The 27887-nt window shown below is 43.9% G+C and overlaps 2 protein-coding genes across 5 annotated transcripts in view; one reads left to right on the forward strand and one right to left on the reverse strand.

Annotated features, from left to right (window-relative positions):
* The window catches only part of CAB39L (calcium binding protein 39 like), a 60813-nt gene extending 55452 nt beyond the window's left edge, over positions 1 to 5361 (forward strand). For all 4 annotated transcript variants that reach the window (XM_088159668.1, XM_088159669.1, XM_014868826.2 and 1 more), the window contains one exon: positions 3507 to 5361. In XM_088159668.1, coding sequence (XP_088015794.1) covers positions 3507 to 3686 — 180 coding nt within the window. In that variant the 3' untranslated portion in view covers positions 3687 to 5361. The remainder of the gene's footprint in view (positions 1 to 3506) is intronic.
* A 7226-nt stretch (positions 5362 to 12587) lies between these two features.
* On the reverse strand, positions 12588 to 27815 carry CDADC1 (cytidine and dCMP deaminase domain containing 1). Its single transcript, XM_014868825.2, has 9 exons — positions 27670 to 27815; positions 24252 to 24346; positions 22641 to 22818; positions 21238 to 21816; positions 19213 to 19262; positions 18035 to 18204; positions 16914 to 17103; positions 16205 to 16265; positions 12588 to 14959 (listed from the first exon to the last, which is right to left on the reverse strand). The coding sequence occupies exons 1-9, from the start codon at positions 27806 to 27808 to the stop codon at positions 14886 to 14888; spliced, it is 1536 nt and encodes a 511-aa protein (XP_014724311.2). The 5' UTR covers positions 27809 to 27815; the 3' UTR covers positions 12588 to 14885.
* Positions 27816 to 27887: the final 72 nt, after the last annotated feature.

The following is a 27887-nucleotide window of genomic DNA, read 5'->3' on the forward strand; positions in this document are numbered from 1 at the left end:
TGCTTGTTTGAAGAAATGCATTAGGACTTTTAATGGAGAAGGTAGCAACAATTGCAGTTTGGACAACTTTTGAAGCTTGAGAGTTGATTTTCATTCCAGGCCTTTTGCAAATACTCATGAGATGGAGCTGCCTCTGTTTTGAGACAGCTATATTTAGAGCTGGAATTTTTATATGGTACTGTCTTTCTTTTGGGTCTCTGTCTCTCTCATCTATCTCAATTTAGTGCTCTAGAACATACATATTTTCATAATAAAACCACAGGTGAAACCAAGTTCTCTGTGGTCCTATTTAACTTCATTTTAGTTGAAATGTTCCAGATAGCATTAATAATGTTTCTGGTTTTAGGAATTGAGCTCCTTCTCTATGACAATGCAGAGTTCTGAATGAGAGGCATCCTTTTAACATAAAGCCTCATGGTGGTCCTACTCCTGGGCTCTGTGAAACTGGTCAGTTGATACTGGCAGAATTGATTTTGTTTGCTTTGCCAAAGTATTGAATAACATTTCAGGAATTTTCTGGTCCTTGAACATTCTCTCTTTACGAGTCCCTGTTGACACTGAGCAAGACTGGCAGTTGAGATGATCTTTGTTTGAATGTTCACTTTGCCAGTTTTGTAAGGGGAAGATTGTAATCTACAAATAATTGAGCAGGAAGATAAACAGGATGTGATGGTTTCCATGAAATTAAGTTCTTTATTATTTGCTGTGGTAATACCAGTGGTAGGTCAAATATGAAATGCTATTTACTAGATTTACCACCAACCTTGCAGTTCTGTTTGCAGAGCAGAGAGCTTTTACAACAAGAATTATTTAGATTTCTTCATTTTGAGAGTCACCCTTCAGATAAATATTAGAGAGGCCTAATATTCATTGAGGAAAGATGTTCAGCATGTCAAGTTCAGGCCTTCTTTGATGGCTTCCATTTGCATTGTCATCAGATGATTTCTGAACATGTGGGTCCTGCCAGTGTATTTGATGGTTTCTTCACCTTGTCACCAAGGGGGAACTGAATTCCAAAAAAAAATTTTATTTTTTAAGATCTTATTAAGATCTGTAAATCCCTGCCTGTAGGCTTAAATCTTGCTTTTCCCCAAGGCAGCTCATCCAGATGACTGCGGATTTATCATAGTCCAAATCCTGGAAGTGTCTGGCTTCCATCAGCACGATCACCTGCTGTAGGTCAGCACACAGGGAGCTGCATCCTGGGGCTGCTCCAGCTGAGAGCATGAAGTGCTCCAGCCTCATCCAGAGACAAATGTCCATATTCAGGAGATCTCAAGATCCATATTCTCTAGATAAAGCACAGACTGAAAAGCTGTAAAGTACATTCAGATTTACATCTCCAAACCCTTTTTCTCCCAGTCTAAGGGGAAACCAATGCATTGGTTCAGTGTATCAAAGTTATTTGCAAAGGAGGAGATGCTGCTCTCAGATGCTGCAGCTGTTGAGAGTCCCTCAGGTGTAGTGAGAGCTGTGAACTGCCTGCTCCACCCACAGGGAGATGTGTCCCTGGTAAGAGGCTGCCCTGTGAGTATTTCGGGCATTGTGCAGTAAAGTGGCTGCTCAGAAGGGATCCTTGGGAGTGGAGGCTGTTAGTGCTGCACTTGAGAAGTTTAGGTGGGAATAAAAAGGAATAATTTAGGATGATAGCTCAGGGTGATTAGAGAAGGGCAAGGTTGAGGTCTGTGTGACTAACTGTAGATAGTGTACTGTCACTGGGACTATGGCCTGGACACTAGATCAAGGAAAACTTTGTAATACACTTGGGGAGTGTTCACTCAGCATGGCAGAGGTTGCAGCTCTTTCTGCAGAGCAGAGGGCAAAGCACCTTGCAGCAGGGACCCTAGGAGTACCCTGAGGAGGAGGGATCCAGAGCAGACAAAAGCAAAGACAGATATTAAGATTATTCTAGCACCAGGATGCCAGAGTTTAAGAGAAGATGCTTTGCCTCACCTTTGTGAAATGAAAAAGTACTTCTAGCTTCCTGTTTGGGCAGAAGTACTCAATGGGGTACTGTTGGTGTTTGTTGAATCCCACTCCTTCCACATGTTCTCCTGATCTGGCACTTTCCCCACCACTTGTATAACATCCTCTGATTTTGGAGTATGAAGCCTCATGGTGGGTCCAGTCTGAACTCTGCTCCAGCCTTTACCAGGTGCCATAGATGCCATCTTAGGGACAAGAGGCTGTAGCACAGGCCCCCAGGACAGAGTGTGAGTGATCTTCATCAGGTAACACAACTCCTCCCTGAGCAGCTGGATGTGGCTCAGGTTCTCCTGTGGGCACAGCCTCAGGGGAGACAAAGGGACCTGCAGAAGAGCCCCAGATCGGGAGCCAGCGGTGGTGCCGCCTGTGCTCGGCAGGACAACATGCCATTCTGTACTGTCAGCAGATGTTTGTTTTCATTCTGCTTTGGACAGGCTTGGAGGGAAACTGGATGCTTGCCAGTCCTGTCCATCCTTAATTTCTTCTCATGGGGTAGAGAATAACTGGAGTTATTTCTGTCGTTGCACAAGCGCTCAGGCGGTGTTTGTTGACCAGCCATGGTAACCTCGGTGGAGCCAGATGTGGGAGCTGCTCCCGGGGTGGCCGGGGTGCGCTGCACGTGTGTTCCCACCGCGCGCCCTGTGCCCCGTCTGCTCCTCCTGACCAATGTCCCACCAAAAAGAGCCCCATCTCTGTGGCATCCCGAAGTCCCTGAAAGAGCCTTTCCCCACTGCCTTTTGCAACCAGTCTTAGGTTAACACTTAACCCAGAGTAAATGTTAAAGAACCAGTGCTGTGGCATGAGGGGTCATGTTCAGAGCTGGAAGACTGCAGCTTTAGTGATTACAGGAGGAAAAACCAGAGCACTGAAGAAGGCCAGTAAGCCCACAGTGCTGGGCTGGCTGTGCCAGGTGAGTATCTGTGTCTCACGTCACCTTCCTGCATTGCCACCCTCCTCTGGTCAGCAAGGGCTGCAAAGGTGCTGGGCACACCACAGCCCTCCTGCTCCTGCTGCTGTAAGTTTCCATGCTCCCATGAATGGATTAGGAAGAGGGAAGTGAGGCCTCTGACATATTTTTCCAAACCAAAACAAAGCTGGCAAGTCTAATTTTAGGCCTGGTTTAATATGGAAATGCTATCAATACTGACACAAAGCTTTTCCATTCTCCTGATAATTAATTTCTGTGTATTTGTCTTGTGGGTGGGAAGAGGCTGAGAATTGATAGCTCCCTCTAACAGCTGGGTTTACAGTCGAAAGCTTTTATCCTCAAAGAGCAAAATGAAAGGGAAGCGATATCACACGTGGGCATAGTTTTGCTTCAGTTTGCTGTTGAACCAACACGTTTGAACTCCAGTCTGCCTGCCTTGGGACAAGGTGTGCAGCAGTGGAGTATCTGCCTGCTAGCCCTCAGTTACTTAGAAAGTAACTTATGGGGATGTTGTGACTGACCTTCCTCTATCTCTCTCTCTCTGTTCCCACCCCCTTGCTGTCTCTCTGTGCCTGATTTTGTTTGCATTTAGGTTTTTGTGGCCAGTCCAAACAAAACACAGCCTATTGTGGAGATCTTGTTGAAAAACCAACCCAAGCTAATTGAGTTTCTGAGCAATTTCCAGAAAGAAAGGACGGACGATGAACAATTCACTGACGAGAAGAACTACCTGATAAAGCAAATTCGAGACTTGAAAAAGCCAACGGCATGAAGAACACCTCTTGTTTTCCACTGTAGGCATTAATCTCAGTTGTTAAGTTCCTCTGTGTCCCTTAAACACCACAATAGTGCTTGAGAAGGCACAGCAAGTGCCTGGTTTATATTTTGTCTTTGTTCCTAGATGTCAAGAGTATAGGGGTTTTACATGAGAACTAAAAAATCAAAAATCTAGAATAATATATTATTTTTAATCAAGACTACAATTATTTATGTCAGTTTAGAATCTCTGTAATAGAAGCTGGTTTGACAGGTTTTTTTTTGTGCTCAAGAAGAATGAACCTCTTTGCTTAACTTTATCAGCAAACTCAAGCACTGGCAAGTGCACAGAGCAGGTCTTCTGAGGACTCTGTCATTGTCCCTGCACACCTGTAGTTGTGACTTGGTTCTAGCACTGCACACACACAAGACTGTGAAAGAGTACATTGGTCTTTGGAGTTAGCTGCACTTATAGGTCAGATTCTTTAGTGAAAGCTATGGAAGATGAAAAAGCAGTAAAGGTCATGTTTTTGCTTTATTTTGTGTTCTTTCATCTTTTTTTTTCCCTAGATCAGAGGTTTTCTATTCAGTGCTAGGGAATGGATGGATATATCAGCCATCTGAGCTGTTTCTGCCTAACTCCCATTTCCCTGTGTATGATCTATCTTGTGCTAGAGCACAGGCTTTTGTGACCAGCTCCCAGCAGTCTCATGAGGAGCAGCCCCCTGTACACAGTGTTCAGGTATCCCGTAATGGGAAAAGGCAAGGGCAACACCCCTCTGTCAAAGGCTATGCTGCATTGTTGATCAAGTGATCCTGCACCTACAGAAACCATCCATAGTCAAGAATATTGGGTGGTAGCCAGAGCTACTTGGCTGAATTGTGGCAAGGGCGGAGCCTCAGCACCAGAGTGAGAGGAAGGTCCTTAGCATCTTTCCATCTGAATTTCAGTCCTGGCTGTGTGAGGTGGGGTTGAGCTGACTTCAGCAACGGAATCATGAAAAGGCCTCAGGCAGATCTGCTGGGTGGGCTGAGGTCCCTGAGCCTGCAGGTGCTGTCACAGCTGAGAGCATTCACTGGATACCAAGCCTGGGAGGCCACTGAGCAGAAACAGGCACCAAGGCCACCCCTAGTCTGGCATTTTCTGTTCTTGTTCATCCTGATGTGAATTCAGGTTCTATGTAAAAGTTTTAGAAGAGAAGGTTGTTGCACCATTAATGTTTTGAGTTTATTAAGCTCTATGGTACAGACAGTGTTTCCCTGGTGTGTTTGAAGAGTTTTTGGGGTCTTTAGTTTTCTAACAGAAAAATCTTATTCTGATGCTTTAGTAGGAAGTGAAGTTTGAGAGCAGAGAGTGGAAATTTCTTGAATTTTTCTGGAAAGACTAAGTTCTGAGTATTCCTATTTGCTGTAAGAAAGTTCTCTAGTTAAAACTCTAGCTAATGCTTCAGGTAATAGGTGACACTGAATTGTAAAAACAGAACATGCCCTTTTCTCTCATTAAACTGTTGTATATTGAGGTGACTGATACTTTAATTTATGTGCTTTAGAAAAGGGAAGAAACAGAACAGATTGTGGTCTCATTTTTTTTCCAGATGTCAGATACACACAACAAATGTACATCCTAGGTGTCTAGAATTTAAAAAAAATATTTACAAGCTATTAAAGGCATGATTACTCATCACCGTTTATTTCTGTCTCTGGGGTTTTTTTCTCTCTTGCCTTTCTGGATAGCCAGACTCCATATAGTGCTAAATTCCTGCTCTCCTTTGCCAGCTGGTTTCAGCAGATGGAGCAGGATGAGCACTGCTGTCAGAGCCAATGTTCTCTGAAGGATCACCTCTGCAGCCCTGGCTGGCAGGGGTCTGGAAACCCCAGCCCCAGCCCAGCTTAACCTGGCCATGAGCCTCACCCAACACCCACGGGTGGTGTTTGATGGCAGTGGTCACTTGCAGGTTGATAAGGGAGAGTCTCCAGAATCACAGTCCTTGGAGCCAGTCATTTAAGTCTGATCCACTGAGGTTTGGAGCTTGCATCTGAAGGGTGCTTGGCTGTGTTCTGAGCTCCTGGGGTGGGGCTGGTCTCCAGGGCTGGATTAACACAGAGACACGTGTCCATTGCCTCAGCCTCTGGAGTCACATGAGAACATTGGGCTTCCAGCCCGTGCTAGGAAAAAGTGTCTCATGGTGTGTTGCTGAGGAATGCCTGTCCTTGACGAAGGGAGTGTGACCCACACAGAGGTGCCCAGAGAGTCCGTGAGGGGTCACGCTGTGAGCGCTTTGTCTACATGGTCTGGACACAGAGGAGCACTTGACGAGATCCAAACCTGGCAGTAACATGAGGAGCGAGGTTACACCCTGGTGTCTGCGTAGGCAGAGATGTGTCAGGCCAACAGGGAACAGTGATGGACCCCAGCCCTGCAAAGGAAGCCTTTTCCAGGGCAAGGAGTCTTTAGACCACATGAGAAAGTAAGTAGTAAGAAGGGCTTGAGAAAAAGGGGATCTGCACGTGTCTGCAAGCCCTTGTAGCTTGTCTTACCAGAAACTAGTCCTGCAGTAGATCACACAACACATCTCAAAGTAGAGTCCTCCCCAAGCTCAACTTGAAAGAATAGAAAGCATAAAAATTGGTGAAGATGACGTTAAGCACCATAATAATATTTCACAGCAGGTGGGGATACATCCCTAATTAAATGAAAATTAGGTCTTTTATAATGTGACAGAACTCACAATTTCCTTTGGTAAATTCAGTCAAGGTGGTTCTTCTGCCTAAGGGAGTGCTCCTACCAGGAACTCACAATTTATCTGAAATTACTATCTGAGGGGGCTATGTGATTGCAGGATGTGGTTCATCAGAGCGAAGGCAGGAAAGAAGATTGTAAACTGGAAAGATAAAGGAGCTGGAGGAAGCCTCTCCATTCCATTCTGCACACAGCATTCAGGGGGGTTGGATCCCATGAATGAATCTCTGCCAACATACGATGTACAATCTTGCAATGTCAAACTTTATTTGATACAGCAGAGTGCCAGGAATCCTTGAACCATAAGCTTCTGTCATGGGATTTAGGCAGCTTGTGCTGAAATCAGGAAAATCTGATTAGAAGCAGCCACAGGCTCCCCAGAGTGTCCTGGTGTGTACAGCAGGGGGTGTGAACCCAGGAGAGGCCAAGGACTCTGGCCTTCCACAAATGTGGGCGTTGAGATCACTCGAGCCTCTTAATCTTAATTCTCCAGAAACAAGATCAAATGAGAAGGAAAGAATGACTTGGGCCTCTGCTATTATCTAATGATAACAGCACTCACAAGAGGGAGAGGAGATCCAGATCCCATTTGTTCTCTAGCATGTGCTTTGTTCTTGCTTATGAAATTGGAGCAGGGCTAAAAGAACCCAGGCCTCTTTCCAAGGGGTGCAGTGGTGTTTGGTCAGCAGAGAAGCTTTTTCTCTGGGCCAACAAATGCTTTATTTCTCTATCTGAAGCAGAAGCACTTCAACATTTTGGCTGAAAGCACCTTCCTGCAGAACATCTGATGCCTGGCAGTGAAAGTTGTTATGAGGCAGAGAGGAAGAGAGGATACCAGTTTTGGTCTCTGTGACATAAAAGGGAATTGTATGTAACTCACCCACTCCTAGACTAAGCATTCTTGCATAAAGATGCAGGTTTCCATGGACTGAGTATAAGGTGTCCCAGAGCCTCCAGTGGGAGGTTCAGCCCCAAGGTGAGAGACAGTTCTGTGTGCAAGAGCTGCTGTGGCCTGGGGAAGAGAAGGAGCTAAAGTCCTTCCCATCCCAGCCCAGCATCTAGCAAAGGCTCCAATCCCTCAGGGTCTGATGTGCAAGGCCACAAGACACCAGCAGCCAAAGCCAGCTCTGAGCACAGTTGGTGCTGGGCAGGCAACATAAGGCAGGCTAAGGGGAAACTCAAAACAAGGTTAGCAGTTTGGCCGTGTGGTTCAGCTCTAAGCCAAGCATCTCACAGTGTTGTGACTTGATCCAGCTCCCCCAGGAGCCCCAGGGAGAGACAGGCGGTGAGCCCAACCCTCCTGACTCATGGTCCTGCTCCACAGTGCCTGCCTTGAGCTAGCCTCTCTTTCCAGGAATGGGAAAGGAGGAAAAGCAATTAAACAACCCACCCCCTTCCTATGGCATTGGTTGAGAGAGGCTTTCCAAACAGAGTAAAAATCACCTTTCCCACCTCAGGCTGTGTTGCACTGAGTGGCAGCAGGGAACAGCCTGTGCCGGGGGTGTAGCACCAATGCCCCCACACCTGGCTCAGTAAATAAAGGCACTGGGGACTGGGACAGGTGGAGTGCCAGCACATCCTGTGAAACAGCGGTGTGCCTTGCCCTGTCACCATGCTGCAAGAGCCCCATGGCTGTTTCCATTGCCCTATGGGCACTGGCAGCGCTGGGAGGGCTTTGCTGCTGAGCATTGGCGCAGGAAAGTCCCGCACTGCCCTCGCTGTCTGTGAGACTGCACACCCCTGCTGTGGCACATCAGGCATGACCAGGTGTCCCACACGGTCTCCACCTCCCTCCCTCGGTGTACCAGTTTTGCACTTTGGCCCACAGGCCCGTGGGATAGGGTGTACTTTTCTTCAGAGCCTCTCCCCCAAGCGCAGATTTGGGAATGAAATTTCTAAACGTCATTGTCCCATGGCCAAAAATGTAATCCGTGTATTTTAACTGCCACACTGTGCCTCCAGCATGTTGAGCTTTGACAAGTAGTTGGACACAACCAGTCCCTGACTACCAAGGTGACAGGTAGGAACAGTTTTTTGGCTGCACAACAGACAGCAGCCCCGTCATGGCATCATAACCCAGCTCCTCACAGTTAAAGAAACAAACCCCTCCCAAATCCTCAAAGCAGCTCTCCCAGGGAGGGCTACCAGTATGCCAGTGAATAGAGTTATTTCTTCTGAGTGCATGGAGAAGACAGCACCTTGTCTTTGAGGCTATGAAGTGCCTTACTCAACTCTAATGAATAGAGGTCTTTTACTTCCAAATTGCTGGGTACATTGCCTCTACTGACGCTCAGCTTTGGCAATGCCCTTCAACTCCCTTGTAGAACAGCTGGCTTGACAAGCGTTTGGAGCGGATTTAAAAATACCGTTGTCAAAGCAGAGCCCACTGCATCTGTTTGTGCAAACATGCAGTCAGGGTTGGCTTTTCGGCACACCCCGGCACAGCCCTGCCCCGGCAGCCAGCAGGGAGCAAACAAATCCAGCCTTTGCTCAGACAGATGGTCAGATGCCCAACAGGCTCTGTATGCCTGGGACAAGCAGGAGCCTGCAAGGAGCAAGGCCCTTGAAATCCCATGGGGGAAGTGGAGAAAGGCATCTCCTCCCCATTTTAAAGCTGGGTGTGGGGAAAAATTTATATTCACAGATGAACTCGCCTTGTGCCCCAAGGAACGTCAAGGGCAGAGCCACAATTAGCTTATAGAAACAGAACAGGTTCTTGCTGTGGGCTGGCAGCCTTCCTGTCAAAGACTCAAAGGAAAGTGACATTGGGGACTAGAAGGCAAGAAAGCAGGATGTCCCAGGGGACAGCAGGCATTGCAGAGGGAGGAGAGACATATGTTTATTCCAACAAAAGACTCAGCTCTCCTGCTAATACATACCACTTCTAGCCAGCAGTTAAACTCATCTGCTTCCTGCTGGCTTTTGTTTTCTCTAGCTAAATCTGTTTTGCCCCACAATAGGAGTAAAAGACTAAGTGAAGGTGAATGCACTGGCATTCACACTATCTTACATACCTCTTTCAGGTAGTTCTGAAATAACACTGGAGAGGAGGAAATGTGTCTGTGCTGGCATTTGTGTGACATGTCCCTAAGGCCTGGCTCTTGCTGCAGTTATTGTTCAAGTGCTTCATGGTTTCCCCATATTTCTTCAACCTCTTGTTTTTCCTCCAAATTAGAAATGTAGCTGCCCTGGTGGAAAATTTACTGGCAATGCAGTGAGGTGACCTCACTGGAGCCAAAGTACAGACAGTTGAGCAATGAGGGTGAAGAAGGAGGAAAAAGTTGGGCTTAGCTGTTAGCATACCTGTCTTGTGCCACTGAGGAACATATTGAAGCTGGAACAGACTCCATCCCTCCAACAATGGTCTTGTAGCTCCAGGAAGCCATCCAGTCCTGAGGTAGAGCCTGGCTCCCCAGGAAATCAAAGTGGAAAATTTCCCGTACAAACAGCTGATACATAGAGTGCAGAAGATAAATGTCACACTGCAAAATATCTCAGGGAAAAAGCCATGCTCAGCATTTTCCTCTGCATGTCTGTTCCCAGCCCAAGCATGGTGAAGCCACCTGTGCCATTGCTTGCCAAGTAAGAAGGCCCTTTATCTGTGCAGCAGAGGTACCAACGATTTTTCCTCTTCCCATTTATGAGCTTTGAGCTGCCTTGAGTGTTCTGACATTTACAATGAGCATCAGCACACCTTTGCTTTGTTCGGTCCGCAGCAGCAGGACTCCCTGGGTGCTAGTCACAATCTCAGAATCATGGAGTGGTTGGGGTTGGAAGGGACCTCTGGAGACCACCCTGTCCAACCCCTTTGCTAAAGCAGAAACACGCTGCAGAGGATTGCACCAAGGTGGGTTTTGAGTGTCTCCAGGGAAGCAGACTCCACAGCCCATCTGGGCAGTTTGTTCCAGTGCTCTGTCACCCTCTCAACAGAAAATTTTTCCCTCGTATTCAGATGGAACTCCCTGTGTTTCATGTGTACCCGTTGCTCCATGCGCTTGTCACTGGGATCCACTGGAAAGAGCGTGGCCTCACTGTCTTCACATAGCCTGCCCTAAGACATTTGTTGCACTAATATAATACATGTAAATAATACAATATAAATTTTATGTAGCAGACGAGAGCTGGAGCGGCTTCTGTCCCGGAGCCCGGCACGCCGCGCGTCCCAGCATCCCAGCGGAGCCCGACTCTCCCTGAGTCCCGCTTTCCGGGCGGCCTCGCTGGGCATTTCCCTGCCAACACCGCCCTCTCTCGGCCTTTCTTTGCCGGCTGGCGGGGGCGGCCGCGCTGGGGAAATTAATTTAATTTATTGTCAATCAAATCTGAGCAGGGTAATGAGAAATAAACACATCCTAGAACAACTTCCCCTTATTCCTTTCTTTCCGGGCTCAACTTAATTCCCGAATTGTCTACCTTCTCCCCTCTAGCAGCACAGGGGGAAGAGGAATGAGAACTGTGGTCAGTCACTGCACTTTTTGTCTCTGTCGCTCCTTCCTCCTCAGGGGGGGACCTCCTCACACTCTTCCCCTGTTCCACCGTGGGGTCCCTTCCACGGGAGACAGTCCTGCATGAACTTCTCCAACATGCATTCTTCCCTCGGGCTGCAGTTCTTCATGTACTGCTCCGTTTTGGGTCACAAGTCCTGCCAGCAAACCTGCTCCCGAGGGGCTCCTCTCTCCACTGGCTTCCCACAGATGCTGCCAGGACCCTGCTCCAGCACGGGCTTCCCACGGGGTCACAGCCTCCTCTGGCATTCACCTGCTCCAGTGTGGAGCTCTCCACGGGCTGCAGGGGGATACGTGCTCCCCTATGGACCTCCCTGGGCTGCAGGGGCACAGCTGCCTCCCCATGGTCTGCACCAGGAGAATCTCTGCTCCCTCCTGCCCCTCCTTCTCCTCTGACCTCGGTGTCTGCCGAGCTGTTCCTTTCACATAGTCTCACTCTTCTCTCTGGCTGCAATGGAGCAGCTTTCCCCACTTCTTAAATCTGTTACCCCACTGGCACCATAGTGACAGCTGCTGGGCTTGGCCTTGGCCAGAAGTTTGTCCATCCTAGATTTGGTTGGCATTGGATCTGTCAGATATGGGCAAAATTTCTGGAAGCTTCTCACAGAACCAACCCCAAAAGCCACTCGCTGCCAAAACCTTCCCCCACAAACCCAATACTACAGTAACCCAGATCTATTTGAAATCAGCACATACCGTCAGCCTTCTTTGCTTTCCTATTCTCCAAGCAATGTCACTTACTGGATCCAACAAATTAAAGACAGATATTTGGAGTCTGGTTTGCAGGCACAACAACTGAAACAAAAAAGACTATTTAGAGGACTACAAAGCTTTTCAGAGTAGTCCCCACATTAAACATGGCTCTGGGAAGCCTGTCCCTTTGCCAGTCTGGCTGTGTCCCACTGACTGCTCACTGTGGTCTACGATCACGTTTCAGTTCAAGAGCACTTCCGAGACGCATCTCCCATCTGTCCCCACTTACGGTATGGCTCTGTGACATGAGCCAGTCTTGGAGGGCATTGAGTGGATTCCTTTCAGCCTAACAGAAAACTAACTGTAGCAATAGCCATAATGCATTCCACTGGCTATCAGGCCCTCAGTTCAAATGCCTGGGCTGGAACCATTAGGATGTGAAACCCCCAGTGGGCCAGAGCCCCAGCATCACTCACTTGATGCTGCAGCCTTGCTGCCCTACAGCTGCACTGCGGACTGGCACCGTTCTTGGCCCCCATCACCGCAGCGATCCTGGCTCTGCTCTGTGGTCACTGCGAACTGGGGCACCTGGGTATGCCCATACAGGCAATCCAGGGCAGCAAGGCAGGAGGTGAGGCAGGGACCAGTTTTACTGCGGGATTGTCAAAGCTCCATCCACTTTGATCCTCTCCAACAAAGGAACAGGCTGTGAAGGTGGCAGCTTGCAGTGCTCCCTGATGCAGTTCTCACTCTCCTGAGGAACAGGAAATTAATCCTCACGGGCCAAAGAAGGGAATCCCAGCCCTTTCCTGGGGCTGGCAGGAGGCACAGTCTCATGTTGAGACAGATTCTTCAGGCAGAGCAGAGGGACATGTCACAGCTCAGCTAACAGTACCAAGCATCACTGTAAGGAGTGTGAGCATCTCACAGCACTCTGTAATGTTCCTAATAACCCAAAGCACTTAAAAATACACTTCAGTACTTACTGTCAGATTAATTTATTAGCAAGAAGCAAGTTTTACTGTAAGGCAGACAATTAACAGAGAATTTCTGTTATTCTCAGTCAGGAGGCCAAATTATTACTGATAGTTAATACCTGCAAGTAAAATGATTGTTCTGAAATGAATGAAAAAGTCTCAAAATGCATACAGAAATTTCATACAATGTATAAAATATATAACTTTTATACTTTTTGAGTAAATACTTTGCAGTTTTTATGTAAGAAACAAACATCCTAGAATTGATTTGCAAAATAAGCACTACAGATGTCCAGTATTCTCTGGCTCTCCCTGGTAAGCAGACAAACAGAGCAGCACCTACAGAGTCCATAGGCTGAGAGAGGAACCCCATTTGCATTGCTCCTGTTGGCAAAAACAAAGTCCCTACTTCGTAATTCCAGTAAAAATAAAGTAGGGTTATATTGACAATCAAAGCCTATAGAAATTTTTGAGCCTCTGGAAGAATTTGTAGAATATAATAACACAGAAATAAAGCCAGGCTTCCAAGTCTTCAGCCCTATAAGAGATTCCAAGTTTCACAGAAAGTTTTGTAAAAAAATCTTATGTTAAAAAAAAGTAATTAAAAGTAAAGGTAGAATCTTCACTCCTCCTGAAGCAGAGATTACCAGCAGCATTCACTGCAGTGTAGTTATTTCATGTGTATGATACTTGACTTAATTTACTTCTCTGTGTACCCAGGCCACCGATGATGTTTAAGGGACTTTTCAACATCAGCTGTTCCTATGAAGATACAGATTTTATTGATTTTGATACCAGCAAACTGATCACTATAAAACTTGAAGAGGCCTTGAATCTGGCCCTGTTTTTTCCTTTGCTTCTACTTAAAGTTGATGAGCATTGCCAACAGATTATGGAAACAAGAAGGTTTCAATGGGTGGACTAGTGTGGACTTTTTATTCTAGTTTGGACAGTGTACACTGTTCAGTCAAAGCCCTGCTATCCAGTTCCAAGCTTCCCCAAAACCTAAAAAAAGCAAAAAAACCCCTACAGATGCATCTTAAGATATGATTCCCCTTCCAGGACTTTAAGAAGGACAGCAAAGACAAGATGCATGAAAGAACTGGGAAAGACTGTTTACATATTCTACCAGAAAGAGAAAAAAAGATTTAAGGTATTTGTTCCGGAGAGCTCAACAGAGGAGTGAACAGAAAGTCTTGGGACATCTGCTAAAACAAACAGTTGGAGGTCAGATCCAAAACAGGAAACAGATGGGAATCAAATGATTCTGGGTACAACTCTTTGTTCTGGTTATGCATTACTTGCCCCCTTAAAACTAGCAGCAACACTAGACTGCAGTTTCACTGGCTGCTTCAATGTCACCCTTGTAGTGTGACAAAGAGTATGTCACCCTTCAAGTGTGGCCAAAAGATGGGGGCCTGAAAAGATTTGGGCTATTCCACTGGTACAGATCATCCTAACTAAGAAACAACAGGACACTGGTGATTTATTTGCTTCTGTAGTCCTAGGAGCCTGTCAGTGAAGATTAACAAAACCTCAACACCAGCAATCTTCACAGGTATGTGGGTACTAGTGAGATGCATCCAGCCTAACACTTTATGCCTGCCTCCAGAAGCTGAGAAAAAGCAAAGCTAATCTTTGTCTTCATTAAATTCAGATGGACTGTATGTGAGGAAGCACACAGAGCAGCAAGGCCAAGTACCACAAAACTAAACACCTCTGCTGCTATGGTAGGAAGTGTTTATGAGAGACAAGATTGGTCTCCAAATCATTTAGCTAGCAATGACTGCTATCCCAATGGTTTTGTGTCCATTATACTGAGAAGCACACTGAGAAGCAAAAGCCACTTTCAAGAGCAGAGATAGTTGCTGGTGATTATTTACCTACCATTTCCTAGAAGATTGCCTTGACGATTGTATTTGCAGAACTAAGACTTATTTCTGCCATTTGCTAGCCCAGAACTTATAAATCCATTCCCCCAATTCATACCCCAAGCAAATAAGACACCATTTTATTCTTACTCTGATCTTCCACCAATGAACTTTGAGTATATATTTTTTAATGTGTTAAAAATGATCAGCCACCCAGTTACTTTCACAGAAAATAAAAGCAGCATTTTTTCGCCAGGAGCTTCTAAATTAAAAAGACCTTTAGGCAACACTGTAAAACATTAAAGACATCATAAATAAAATTATTCTAAAATTCACTTTCCAAACAATAAATAAAATTCTTCCTTATTTGAAAGTGCAAACAGGCTGTATTATAAAAAGTACGAAGCAAGACTGCAGGAAGTGCTTAATTATTCAGTAATGACCAAGACACAGTTTCTTGCTTTGGTGCTGCTGGTCATCCAGCGATTTTGTTTTCTGGACCCCATCTAAAGAAAAAAACATGCATGAAGCATTAATACAACAGCAAGCATAGCCTAATACTCAACATGGACAGGCACACTGGAATAACACTGGACGTGGGGACCAGGGTGGAGATTGTCTTCTTCCCCTTACAGAGGAACATGCAATAATCATAGCTAAGAGGAATACATCAAGGCAAGAGAGGAACTTAAACCAGTTCAGTATTGAAAATGCAGGTACACCACATTAAAGAAAACCGTTAGAGAAATGAGCCCTGTTAAAAGTTATCAAACAAAGTACCCCAGGATTAATCTTTCTCCAGTTGGGTCTAAAAGCCATTAAGAGAGAGAGGGACAAACAAGCCCTAACATTTTGCAGAGATCACTAATGCCATAAACACTACTCTGAGCCCTTCCCTCCCCCGTTCCCCCAGCCCATAAGGAAGTAGCTAACAAAAAGACTTCACTAATCTATCTCAGTACATGTTAGAAATTTGCTCGGAGTACGTGGCTATTTGTGTGCCACAAAAACTACCTTCAGTCCTTTTGATGCTCCTAGCATGGTACTCGGTGCATCTTTACACTGCCTCTTCATGCTTGAAGCACAAAAATTATTTAGCTGTCATTTTCCATGATGTTTTCCCCTCTGGATGAGCAACATTTTAAGGATTGGTAGCTGACAGTAGACACCACCTATGGCGGGTCTCTTTTGTAGCACAAACAGGCTTCAAAGTAAGACTTATCTACACTCTGTTTTGAAAAGATGACAGCTCCCTTGCTACAGGGGTGCGTGTCAACAAGGATTCTGTGACCTTTATAATACACATGTGCATATATATACACAAATATAAAAGCACCTAAATGTTCTGCAGAACATATAAAAATGACTTGAAGGAGTCCACTCCAATTTCTCTTGAAAAATAATGGTACTCCTTATAGAACACAATCTAGAACAAAATTTAAAACATGATGAAGTTCTGAAATTATCTACACGCCAAACAGCACGTTGCTGACCTTCGTAATAGCATTGCTAGATTTTGTAATGTGTGTCAATGCCAAACATTTTGTTAGTTCACCAATTACAGTTAGTTATTATCTATTACAGTTAGCTCATATCTTCAAAAATCTCAGAAAACTTTTCATAGCAAAATTTAACTCACTGAAATCAAGACTAATTAAGACTAAACAATCCCAGAGGGAATCAGGTTGGTTTAAAATGTGATCTCACTTACTGATTTCAGTCATTAAATAAATTAATGAAAAAATACTTACTTTCCCTGGCTGTAGGGTCACGGAATTCAAGTGCATTAGTGTGCAATGGATTTAGTTGCCACTGGTAAGAGAAGAAGAAAATGTTTACTTTTCTAGAAGACAGACTAAGGAGCAAAGTGAGACAGGAAAAGTAGCCTACAGGCCTTCACAGAACAGGCATGACTAGGGGTGAGGTTGGGAATGAAGGACTCCCTCTTGAACACACTTGCTTTGAGGACAAATAACTACTATAGGCATGCAGACATTAACTCCCTTGAGAAGGAGAAATGAGGCTGCTCATACCAACAGTGCTGCAGTTTGTCATGGAGAGTGCCCTGACTGCAGGTGCACTGGCCACATTCGAAACTCAATGCAGCTCTTTTGGGAGCTGCTGGAAGAGCCAACAAAATCACAGTGACCTCCCAAATCTGCTGCCATGCTGAAACAGGGAAGGCTTGGAGAGAACTTCACCATGTGAAGAGACCACCTCCAACAACAGTGACTTAGAGGGAAATCCTCTATGTAGATAGAGAAAACAGAGGGGCTAGGCCCCACTCTCTGGCACACGGCACAGCACTGCTGCCCAGAATTATGACAGAGCACCCTCTCAATTCCACTCACCTGACTAAACAGCACAGCGCTCCTCTATGCTGCCTGCAGGTGACTGCTCACTCTACTCTCCCATCAATGCTGCTCCCAGTTTTAGAATACAGTACATTTCGACACTTACTGTAAATTTGCTTACACCTTCAAGTTCATCAAACTTCATATAGGATATGTCTGCTTTCTTTTTTCCAGCATCAACATCTCCTGCATAGATCTGCTTGATACCAGCTCCTTTAATTAAAGGGACACATTCATCACATGGACATTTTGTTACAAATATCATGCTTCTCTCATCTGGTTTTATTTCTCGACACCTACAAGCAGTCAGAAAACAGAATTTCAGAGTTTGTATCTTGGTAGTTTTGAATTGTGACAATTTTGATACCTCAAAAGGCAAGCAAAGAAGTGTTATTTACTCTCAGAAGCAACTTATTCCTAATCAAGAGCACAAGTACACAATGGAATCTGGTTTGGTTTCACTATCTGTGAACAACACCCATCCCATATCTCCACACCTATTATTGCTGGAAGCTTTATCAACTGCCCTACTTCCTCATTTTAGGTTATAGAACGGTCTAGCAAGAAGCTGAGCCAGAGGCTTGTATCTGAAGGATAACTGAAGGAGCCAATATCCTTTAAAACCCAAATTCATAAATTCCTAGTTCTGGCTGGAATACAGTTAATTTCTTCTCAGCAGCTGTCTTTAGGATTTAGTATGAGAATAATGTTGAAAACAGAATTGATACTTTAGCTGTTGCTAAGTAATGCTTACACTGAATCAAGTGCTTTGATTTATATTCTGGCAGTGAGGAGCTGCACAAGAAGTAGGAAGGATGACCCAAACTGGTCCAAATGTATTCCATGCTAGAGAGTGTCACTCCCAGTATATTAACTGGGAGAGTTGCCTAGAAGGGACATTAATCAGGGTTTGGGGATGGGGTATGGCATTGATCAGTGGGTGGTGAGCAATTGTATTGTGCATTACTTGCTTATACCTTGGGTTTTATCTTTATCACGATCTACTATTACTAATAAATTTTAATTTGTTTCAATTATTAAACTGTTCTTGTCTCAACATGCAAGTTTTACTTTTGATTCTTCTCCCCATTCCACTGGGGCAGGGGGATGAGTGAGAGGCTGCCTGGTGTGTACCTTCCCCACTGGGCTTAAACCACAACACACATTTGTCACAGAATTGTTTCCAAGTTATCTCATTCTTCTCCATGGTAAGAATAAACCCATTACCTGAATGTCAGGGCGTTCTGCTCCGCATGGATAATGTATCTGAACTTTCTGATTTCCCGATCTTTTTGCTTATCATCCATGTGTGGAAAATCAGCATATTCAGATCCAACAGGAAAGGCATTGTAACCACAGCCTACAAAATACATTGCTCCTGTTCCATCACAGCCTTTCTGCAACAGTAAACAAAGCATCAAATTTGGAGGTATTTTAACCGAGTTCTAAGTCAAAGTGCTGTGCAATGTATACTTTTGCAAGAGCAGAAAGCTCAGCTCTTGCCAACTGCTCCATGTCTGTATTAAGTTTTTCCATGGAGCCCTGTAGGAGCTGCACAGCTGAAGTGTAACACTTCTGTTACCTGCACCAGGCTTTTGAGGCTTTCCTTTTGGCAAGTAATACTGACAGCAGCGACAAGAAGTCTGAAGGATGTAGTCCTTAACAATATACACGATTAAATACAGCTGGAGTTCATCCCTGATGTGCCAGAGATGATGTTTTGCCTGTCTTTTAACAGATACAGTGACCAGTGGGCTGATAAGAGGCAATTGGTGATTGAAATAAGAAAAAGAAACAAAACAGAAATAAGCAGCTGATGACTGAAGTGCTAAAAACAAGTTAGGAGTATATTGCAGCTGTGTGAAGAATGAGGCTTCCTGAGATTGGTAGCATGCATAAGCAGAAAGAACAAAAACTTTCTGTTTGGATGGGAAAAAGCACTGTAACAATATTAATAGAAAAACAGCACTTTGATCCAAAAAGGAATGTGCTAAAGCCCATATAGCATTTCAACTGCAACAAATATCCTCAGGAGACTGTCAGGCTATAATGGCACCAAGACCTCTCCCAAAAAGATCTGCCAAGAGGGGCCATGCAGGGCACATGCTGCATGACCAGCAGCTGTGGCAAAACCTTGTAGTGAGGATACCTGGAATAACTGACAATGACAGGGGAAGCAGGAGCGCTGAAAATCCAGGAAGAGACACTGTCGTAGTTACTACAATCATTTATGTCTCTTCTTCATCTTAAAGTGTAACAATGAACTAGTCATTAACTTAGTTACTAAAGCTCTGTGTGTGTTTGTGTATGAAAAATAGAAGTGTATAAACTTTAAGGAAAATAAAAAGCTCAAAAGCAGTGTATGAATTGTGAGTGCAGGAAAAAGTAACTTTTTCAATACTTACCGATTTTTCCTCTGCCCAAATAATAGCTCCAACTCCCGTTTTATGATCCTCTAAAATACATAACATTTTAGGAGTAAATAACAAATAAAGCACTTCTGAGTTACCTATACATTAACATATGATATCCTAGAGTAAGAAATAACATTTATTGTTTCTTTGTGAACAGGAAATGCAGGAAGATTAAAACCTTGGAAATCATATGAGTCTACTGTAAAAACTGGGTGTGCTCTTACTGCAAGGCAGTCATTCTAAGGTTTTGCTGTGTACATTTGCTCACAAATGAAATTAAGCAACCAACATATAGATAAGAAAATCTGTGCCAAGCATATGCGTGGATAGATTCACTAATGTGAGACTGCAAACTGATAGAAACTTTCTTGTTGTTTACTACATAATTTAATGACTTAATTTATGCCATTCTTTAAGTTCATGGCTCTGTGGTCTGAAGTCCTATCAAAATTAGTTCTATTTTATACCCAATCCAGAGATAAACTATTAATGATTGGATTTTGGGGGTGTATTCTATCTATCACCACCATAGGAAAACCGGTATAGAGCTTTCATTACGTGACTTGGATGGTTTTTATGGCACTTGAAAATCTTCCCCAGTAGTTACTAATGAGAATCTTGACCAGTTAAAACAGAGCATATCCAGGAGAAAAACGTTTCAGGATTCCATTAATATTGCAGAATACACTGTTTCCATGAACCATTTCCATCATCTTTACTATCACTACCATATGCAATCCCTGCAAGAGGGTCTTTCCTGCCAAAGATGTATTTTATCAAAGCTGTCTTCATTTATATTCTATGTATTTATTAGCCACTGATGAAGATCATAATGACTGATTAAACCAGCATAGAAAACATCCTGTGTTCTTGCTCCCTTTATATCCACCTATATATATAGTATATATATAGTAGTGTAAAGCACCTAAATACATGTGTGAGCTGCTATTTATTTTAATTTCATTATAGTGCAGTAAAAGTTGGCTCAAACCCCAGACCGGAGTCCAAGCTGAATACTACTGATAAACCTGAACTTTGCTGCCCCAAGAGTCAGTACTCAAGCTTGGTCATTCCATCTTGTTCTGTGTAACGGAAGCTGTACAAAGAACTCATAACTGGTTCAATGAAATTTCTGAATTACATCTAAAAAAGGTGATCTCTGCAATTTTTTGGAGACAGAATTTGCTGAGGGTAACTGACTTAATAGGTTGGGTTTTGATGGGTGTGTTGGGGGATTAGTTTGGGTTTAAGCTTTATATATGTACTATTTATTTGTTTACAACGGTTTAAAAAAAGCAACTATCATATCTAGACTACAAAAACATCTCTATGGAGTACCATCAAGTTTTAAGTTCTCATATTCTGTTCTCTGGAAGAACTTATCACTTTCCAGCATTGGTAGCCAGACAGAATAAAACAGCCAACAGAAGTCATCTCTATCAAGAGAGTCAGTAACCATCTTTCTACCTCAGAAGCCTGGACTCCAGCATCTGTGCAAAGAAAACCCCCATCAAACATATAAGCACTTCCACTAATAACATTAGGACTAGGAGACAATATAACTGTACTTAATGTCCTACTGAAGGATATTATTTCACTGCTGAAGCGTACATAATCTGCTTGAAATATTGATATTTATTTGATAACAGAAGCATCTTGTAAGACCTCAGTAAAAAGAGCCTCAGAGCAGCTTGAAGAATTTAAATGTCATCCTGTTCTATTTTCAGTTGGGCATTGGATACATTGGCAGGACAAGGTTTGCCAGCACTGTATGTGAAATACCTGCACTGATTTCCTCATGGAAAGCTTTGCACACACAATACTGTGTGCCCCTGTGGAGTCTTTACAATTACTGTTGCACTCGTTTCACACAAGTAGGAATGGAATTGAGCAGCTTGCTCAAGGAAGTATTTGGAAGACTAAGACTGAAACCTCCTAATAACACAGTAAGACTGAAACCAGGAACTTGCTCTACTGGTGACACCTCGTTGTTCCTGCGCTGCAGTAATGACTCACCTGTCCGATAGGCGAGCAGCCTGGCTTGTATCATACAGTGCCTTGCCACGTCCTGGGGCAAACACTGATCGTCTGCTTCGTTTGTTCGTTGGGATCCACTCTTGTAAAATCCAAAGCATCCAAAGACTGGGACACTGGCAGCCACTGATGCCAAGACCAAGACAAGATCTTTCATATTCTGCCTAAGGTTGCTGAAGTACGGGTTTTCACAGAGGTTCTCCAGTCCTATTGTCATCAATATTTGCTTGTGCATTTCCTCATTTGAAATTAAAAATAAACTTTCATACTCTTTTATTCTCTCTTGCCTACATGCAGTATAAAAGTCAGTGTTACAGTCAGGCTGTGATTTTGCTATTTTCTGAATAAAATCAAACTTGGTGGAAGTTTCTTCAATAAACTGCACCATGTAGCACACCAAAGGCTGAAGCAAGACACACACACGAGCACGACTATTTGACTTCAGTCTTTCCACTGCTTTGGCATCCAGCTTTGCATCCTCAGTGCTCGTTGGATTGGATGCCTCGTTCTGCAAGCTGATTTCAGGGTCTGCAGGCCAGTAAGAAATCCTGTTCACCCCAGCTGGAAGAGAAGATAATGCAGTGGAAGGAACAGTGCAAATGGAGTGGAACATAAAGCTCATATTCAACACACCATTGCCTAACCCCGGTTTTACTTTAAGGCCCCAAGTCCTGCCTAATGGGCGTCTAGACAACAAAAATGCTGGCAGATAAAAGTATAAAAAGTTACTCAACTTGATAATCGGAATACAGAAAAAGATTTGAGTTACCCAAGTTCTCAGATCTTTGTGACTGCCTAACTTTGCATTTTACATCCAACAGATACATTAGCAACACACAAAAAGAAATTAGCACTGATAGACATTTCTGCTGAGATTAAAAAATCAGTATTTACAGAAGGGCTGTACCAGCAGATCCCATTTCAAGAAGTAAATGATCTTGTTTGTTTTTATCTGTCGAGTAGGAAACCTTTAAGTATTCCCTGTGATTTCTGCACAAAAACCCACTCTTCCCTGGTCAGTGACAAGCAATGGGAAAATAAGGAAAAATACATCCATCTAGGGCTAGTCATCAGGCTTAGGGTTGCTCTGTCAGAGTGCAAAAGGACTGTCAGAACCTCAGCAGGGCATCCCAGCTGAGAGACAAGCACTACCAGTAATAATGGTTGCACATTACAGAGAAACAATGTTTGTCTTGGCAGCAAACCCCACTTTCTTGACCATCAGCTCCAGGAAATGTACATTCATCCTTATGGAAAACATCAGTGCAGGCTACACAAAGCAGGGATTGGCATTCACAACTGGGACAGTCCAAAGAGAAAACAGGCTTTCGGTTTTCAATCACAAGCCTAACGTTTACTCCTACTCTACTACAGTCATTGCTTACCGTTTACAATCATTTTTAAACAAGTTGAACACGGTTTTCTGGAAAAATAAAGATCACAGTTTTTAAGTCTTGATCCATGTTTAATGAGTGCAATCTGGCCAGCATGCAAATCGGTACTGGAGCAATGAAGACCAATAATCTTCATATTTTTCACCACAACTAGACCACTCTTCTTCACCTACAAAAAAAGGCATTATTATTATTATTTTACTTTTTTCCAACACTGAGTCCATAAAGATTTTACAGCTCTTTCTTGCATAACAGTAACCAACCAGCAGCAGAGCATAGAGCTCTTCAATACAAATGAATCATTAAACAATCTGCACTTTCCTAAGCATTTTTTTGTTGTTGTTTTGTTTCCATATGTGCCTGCTAATATCAGGGTGCCGTGTCTCTGTCAAGCTCCAAAGAGGGACTTGCCACAAATTCTTCATTTTTTCTGGTCATTGCTTTGCCTGTAACAAAATCCAGAAGCAGCATAGAAAATTCTGTCAATTATAGCTGAAATCTTCTTTGAATCAGCCAGCATCTGGAAATGTTCATGAATTTAATTTCTGTCTTAAGCTTGACCATCCTGGAAGCCAATACTTCTCTAGCTTTATTTATGTCTCTTCATTTATATAATGAATCCTAGTTCTAAAGAATCTTCCATGGAAGAAGTCTGCATAACACAGAGGAGAGCTATTGCATCTGGATTCCCATGTATTGTGAGAACACTGGATACAAGCTAGTTTGATGAAGCTGGTGAAACAGATCTCACTATACAATCCAGCTGCTACCGAACCCTGTTGCCTTATTCATTCATAAATTATTCAACTGCTTTGTGGTTACAGAAATGAGACTTTACAAAAGCTCTACATACAAGCCAAGTGCCATTTCTAACTGAATTACTAAATTTCAAACAGCTTTTGAAGGCAGTAGGTGCTGCTCATCCACCCCTTTTTCGGATCTAGTCTGGGACATACCCAGCTCTGAAAATGAGGCCTAATTGTCACTCAGGTTATTTTCCTAGAGCCCAGTAACAACTCTGATTACAAAAGGAAACATCCTGTTCCAGGTCAGGCTCAAAAGGCCTCTTGACTTTGAGGAGTAGCTGGCTACTGTTAACAAGGCCCACTCTCAAGGGCAGTTTCTTTTCCTTGTCACTAAAGTAGTTACCTACAAGCTCTTGATTAGCAAATATTTCAAGTACTTGTGTACACCTCCACTGTACAAAAGAACTCATCTACAGTCATGAACACTGTAACTCTATGTTACTCTAATAATCTCTTTACACTAACAACCACATTGACTTTACACACAGGGTATACGCCACACCTCCTTTGTCGTGCTTTTAAAACATCTGCCATTTTTTAGTGCTTGCTTCACCTCCTGGGGCATATATCTTGCCTTTCAAAGTTTTTCAGAAATAGCATGCTGTTTAGTCATTTTGCTATTTTTCTCCCACCACTGGATTTTTTTCTACTTATAAGAAATAGTTGAAAAAAGTTTATTACATTTGGTTTATTTAGTTTTTCATCTGGACTACATGCTGTCTAAAGAGCAGTTGGGTTAAATTCACTGAGTGAGCTCTTCAGAAAGACCAATTAACAATAAACACAGACATTTTACCTGGGATTTTTTCTGCTGCTCAGCCGAGGGAAAGAGCTCCATCCAGAGACTTAATAAAGTAAAAAGATTGACCTTAGAAAGTCTTGGCATTTGACCTGTTTTGAAGAAAAAAAGAGAAATATGTATTAGAGAATATTTATAAAGAAACTCCCTATTGCTGAACATTATTTTTCAAGTCTTCTACACCATAACTGCTACAGAAACTGGTTGATCGATCCCTTCTGCTCTTTCAGCAGCTATATCCACACTATCCTCTTCAGGGCAATCACTGCCAATTCAAGATATTCACATCTAGATGCAGAGACCAGATCTGTGCAACAAGAAGGACTGGTGAAACTTTCACTGAAATTCAGTGAGTTAGTTCGACCCAGAGATGTGGAGCAGAAATCACTGATCAGATCATTAGATCCTGCACAACTTAGTGTGTTCAAACGATTCACAAATGCTTACAGAAATCTGAGATAGCTTCTAGCTCAGATTCAGGCTCACCACAGAAGATGGAAAAAATATCCAGGCACACACATCAATGATGAGCCATTGTGAAACCTTCCAGTTACATCAGTTCTGGAGATCCTGCATCTGGATTCTTACAGTCTACTTAGATTTGGGCTAGGTTTTTATAAAAATTTAAACTTTTTGCTCAGGCTGTCACTTCTGACAAAATATCCAAAAATCCCTTCTCGGAGCACCACCTTGTGCTGTGCTTCTACTCAAAATCTGTAAGTTGCCCTCGGAGGGTCAGCACTCAGCATTACTGAGTGTCCCACAAAGGAAAAAGGAGGAAGTACTGTGCTGCTCGGTAAAGCTTATACTGTTCCAGACGTAAAGCTATCTTGCCTCAGACTTGGCAAGAAGGTAATTTCCAGTCCCTGTTTAAGGGGTGCTTACAGAGAGCTGTAATGAACACATATTCCTCTGCAGGTCTCATGTGCTGTGTGACAACAGTATTATTTCTGTTTCTATCTTTTCCCACAAATGTTACAGTTTTTGCAAAGGAGGAAATGGCAGTGGCAAGAGTGGAACAGCATAGAGAAAAACATTATTTAAGTAGTTCCAGCAGCTTGGAAGAGATATAATCAGATATTAAGATTACCTGGCTGGGAGAGAGGGTTAGTTTAATGGCATGTCTGTGAAACCAAACAATTAGAACAGATAAACATATGCAATCCACGACTGAAACATCATTTTCAGATGGTATTTTAGCAGCTTTTTTCACACGTAAGTGTGGTTTGGGAAAGCAAATATAGGCCTGTCAGCAGCACTATCCACTGTTCCTTAGGCTGCCCAGCTCTGCTACCCCACTTGGCACAAGCACTACAAGGGGCACCAGGTTAGCACAGTCAGATACGTGTGCTAAAAATGTACATGGCAAGCAGCACACACTAAGATTTGCTGTCACCTGTACTAAAAGAAAACTGTAAAAGTAAGTCTACAAGCCACATCTAAAGAAACAGAATCTGTTTTGTTAAATGGACATTTGAGTTAATTCTCATTAGTCTGTTTACTCCTGTCATAGCCTACACGTGTACAGTTCACAAGGAGCAAGTTAAAACAAACAGTGCAATTTATACCAATGCACACACACACCTTTGTGTTTTCTAAAATGGACTACAATTTGGCACAGAGTACACTTAAAACTTCATGCACCACAAAAAAGTTTTAATTACTCTTTCTTTTCTTCCACCTAACCCGAATGTGACCTGTCAAACACATTGCAAACAAACTGAAGAACATCCTGACATGAATTTATAATGAGAAGCAGGAAAATATGAAGCAGGAAAGACCTTTAGTTATAGCTATCTTATCTGTATATTTGCATCTTCACTCACTTAGGTAGTTAAACATTCCCTTAAGTTCAACAGAGTGAAGGCTGATTATAGTGGACTGGAAAAAAGGCAGAAGATGTCTTACAGAATTTGAAGCAGCTACAGAAGACTGGGGAAGTAAAGGAATCAGCCTCTGTGCTACTGAGAAAAAAGCCATATATAAAAGGAGCGTTCTTTCCAGTGCATCAGGCTCACTTCACACAAAGGTATGACTTTATTCCTCTGGGCTGTGGATCTTGCTTCAGTGAGGCGAGGCATGCTCGGAAAGGCATGCAGAGATAGTGTGCTGTGAAGGCTGGCGCTGGTGCCAAAAACACTGCTGCACCTGGAAGCAAATGGGAGCAGGGCACAGCCTACCCGGACATGGCTCACATCCAGGATTATGTCCTGGCTATAACGCAGGAGCTCCTAGTCCAGAGCCTGAAAGGCTTCTAACAAGTGCTTGGCACCAAGGAGTAAGCTACCAGTGACATTACTATGCTGCCTGGGAAAAGGAAACTAAACCCCATTTTCAGACTTTAACAATTTTGCTTGCTTGGAAGCAGGATTTCCATAAAACCAGGATGAAACAAAACAGATATACCCACCCAGGAGACCTGGCTGCTCTGCCATGGTGCTCAGTCAGAGAACCATCTGTACCATCACATCTGTATGCACACACCACTCCCTTGCGACCACAGCAGTGGGATCTGTGGAACCTACCAGCATCTGTTTCTCCTGGGCACCCCTAGCCCTATGAGAAAGTTGCTCTCTACCAAACCCATACCATGGGCCTGTTGTGGGGTTAGTAAGAACGCCCTTCAGAAGGCGGGTGTCTGCCTGCACATTGCATTGTACCACATTAAATGCACCTGGTATGGGGCTGGAGAAAGAAATCGCTATAAAGGGGCAAGAGGGTGGAGCAAAATACAAGGTTATGTTATCAAAGGCCCTCATGGAGGAGGATATATGTATTTTATTTTTTTGATATATGCTTAAAGACACTATACACAGAAGTATATGTACACTTTACATATATATATATATACACTTTATATACAGCATATATGTACACACACACACTATATACAGTATAGAGTGTGAATATATATATAAAGTATCTATATATACACTAGAGATATGCTAAATATATTTTTATATATAGTTATATATGAAAGTATAGGTACATATAAGTATAGAAATATTTTACGTATACACACATACATATACGCACACATATATATACACATATGTAGATATACGTATGTATATATATATATATATATATTTATATGTATATATATATACACACTTCATTGCACTGTCTGTGAGGGGCAGGAGCACTCTCTGAAGCATCACCGGCGGAGGGGGAAGGCGCGGACTCTCTGAACAGCCCCCGGAAGAGGCAGAAAGCGTCCTCTGAGGAGAGGACACACCGGGCAGCCCCTGGAAGGACCCGGTGCGTGAGGCGAGACCCGCGAGGGGCCGGTCAGCGCACAGCCCCCTCACACCGGCCCGGCCCGGCCCGGCCCACTGCCAGCGCCGCGGTTCCCTCACGGCGGGGCAGGCCCCGGCCGGCCCGCCCGCCCTCCCACCCCCACAGCCCGGCTCACCGGCCATACTGTCGGTCTGCGTGCTCGCTGCTTTCACGCGCGGCGCCGCGGCCGCCTCCTCCGCGCCGTGCATGGGTGCCGGTGCCCGGAGCCCCCCGCCGCCGGCCCCGCACCGCCCCCAGGGCGGCACCGCCCCCATGGCCGCCTCGGGGGGGGGAGGGCGGGGCCGGCCCCATGGCAACGGCCGTGACGGGCGGGCGCCTCGACCAATGGGAAGC

This window comes from Sturnus vulgaris, chromosome 2 (assembly GCF_052056855.1).
Source record: "Sturnus vulgaris isolate bStuVul1 chromosome 2, bStuVul1.hap1, whole genome shotgun sequence".
In the NCBI taxonomy this organism is placed as follows: domain Eukaryota; kingdom Metazoa; phylum Chordata; class Aves; order Passeriformes; family Sturnidae; genus Sturnus; species Sturnus vulgaris.

What these genes read in the sequence shown, in the direction of transcription:
- CDADC1 (XM_014868825.2), bottom strand. Translation starts at nt 27,808, where the DNA reads ATGGGGGCGGTGCCGCCCTGGGGGCGGTGCGGGGCCGGCGGCGGGGGG. An exon ending in CAGAACGCCCTGACATTCAG is followed by an intron (nt 17,104 to 18,034) that starts GTAATGGGTTTA and finishes GACTGCTTGTAG; the next exon opens with GTGTCGAGAAATAAAACCAG. An exon ending in AAGGTGTAAGCAAATTTACA is followed by an intron (nt 16,266 to 16,913) that starts GTAAGTGTCGAA and finishes TTCTCTTACCAG; the next exon opens with TGGCAACTAAATCCATTGCA.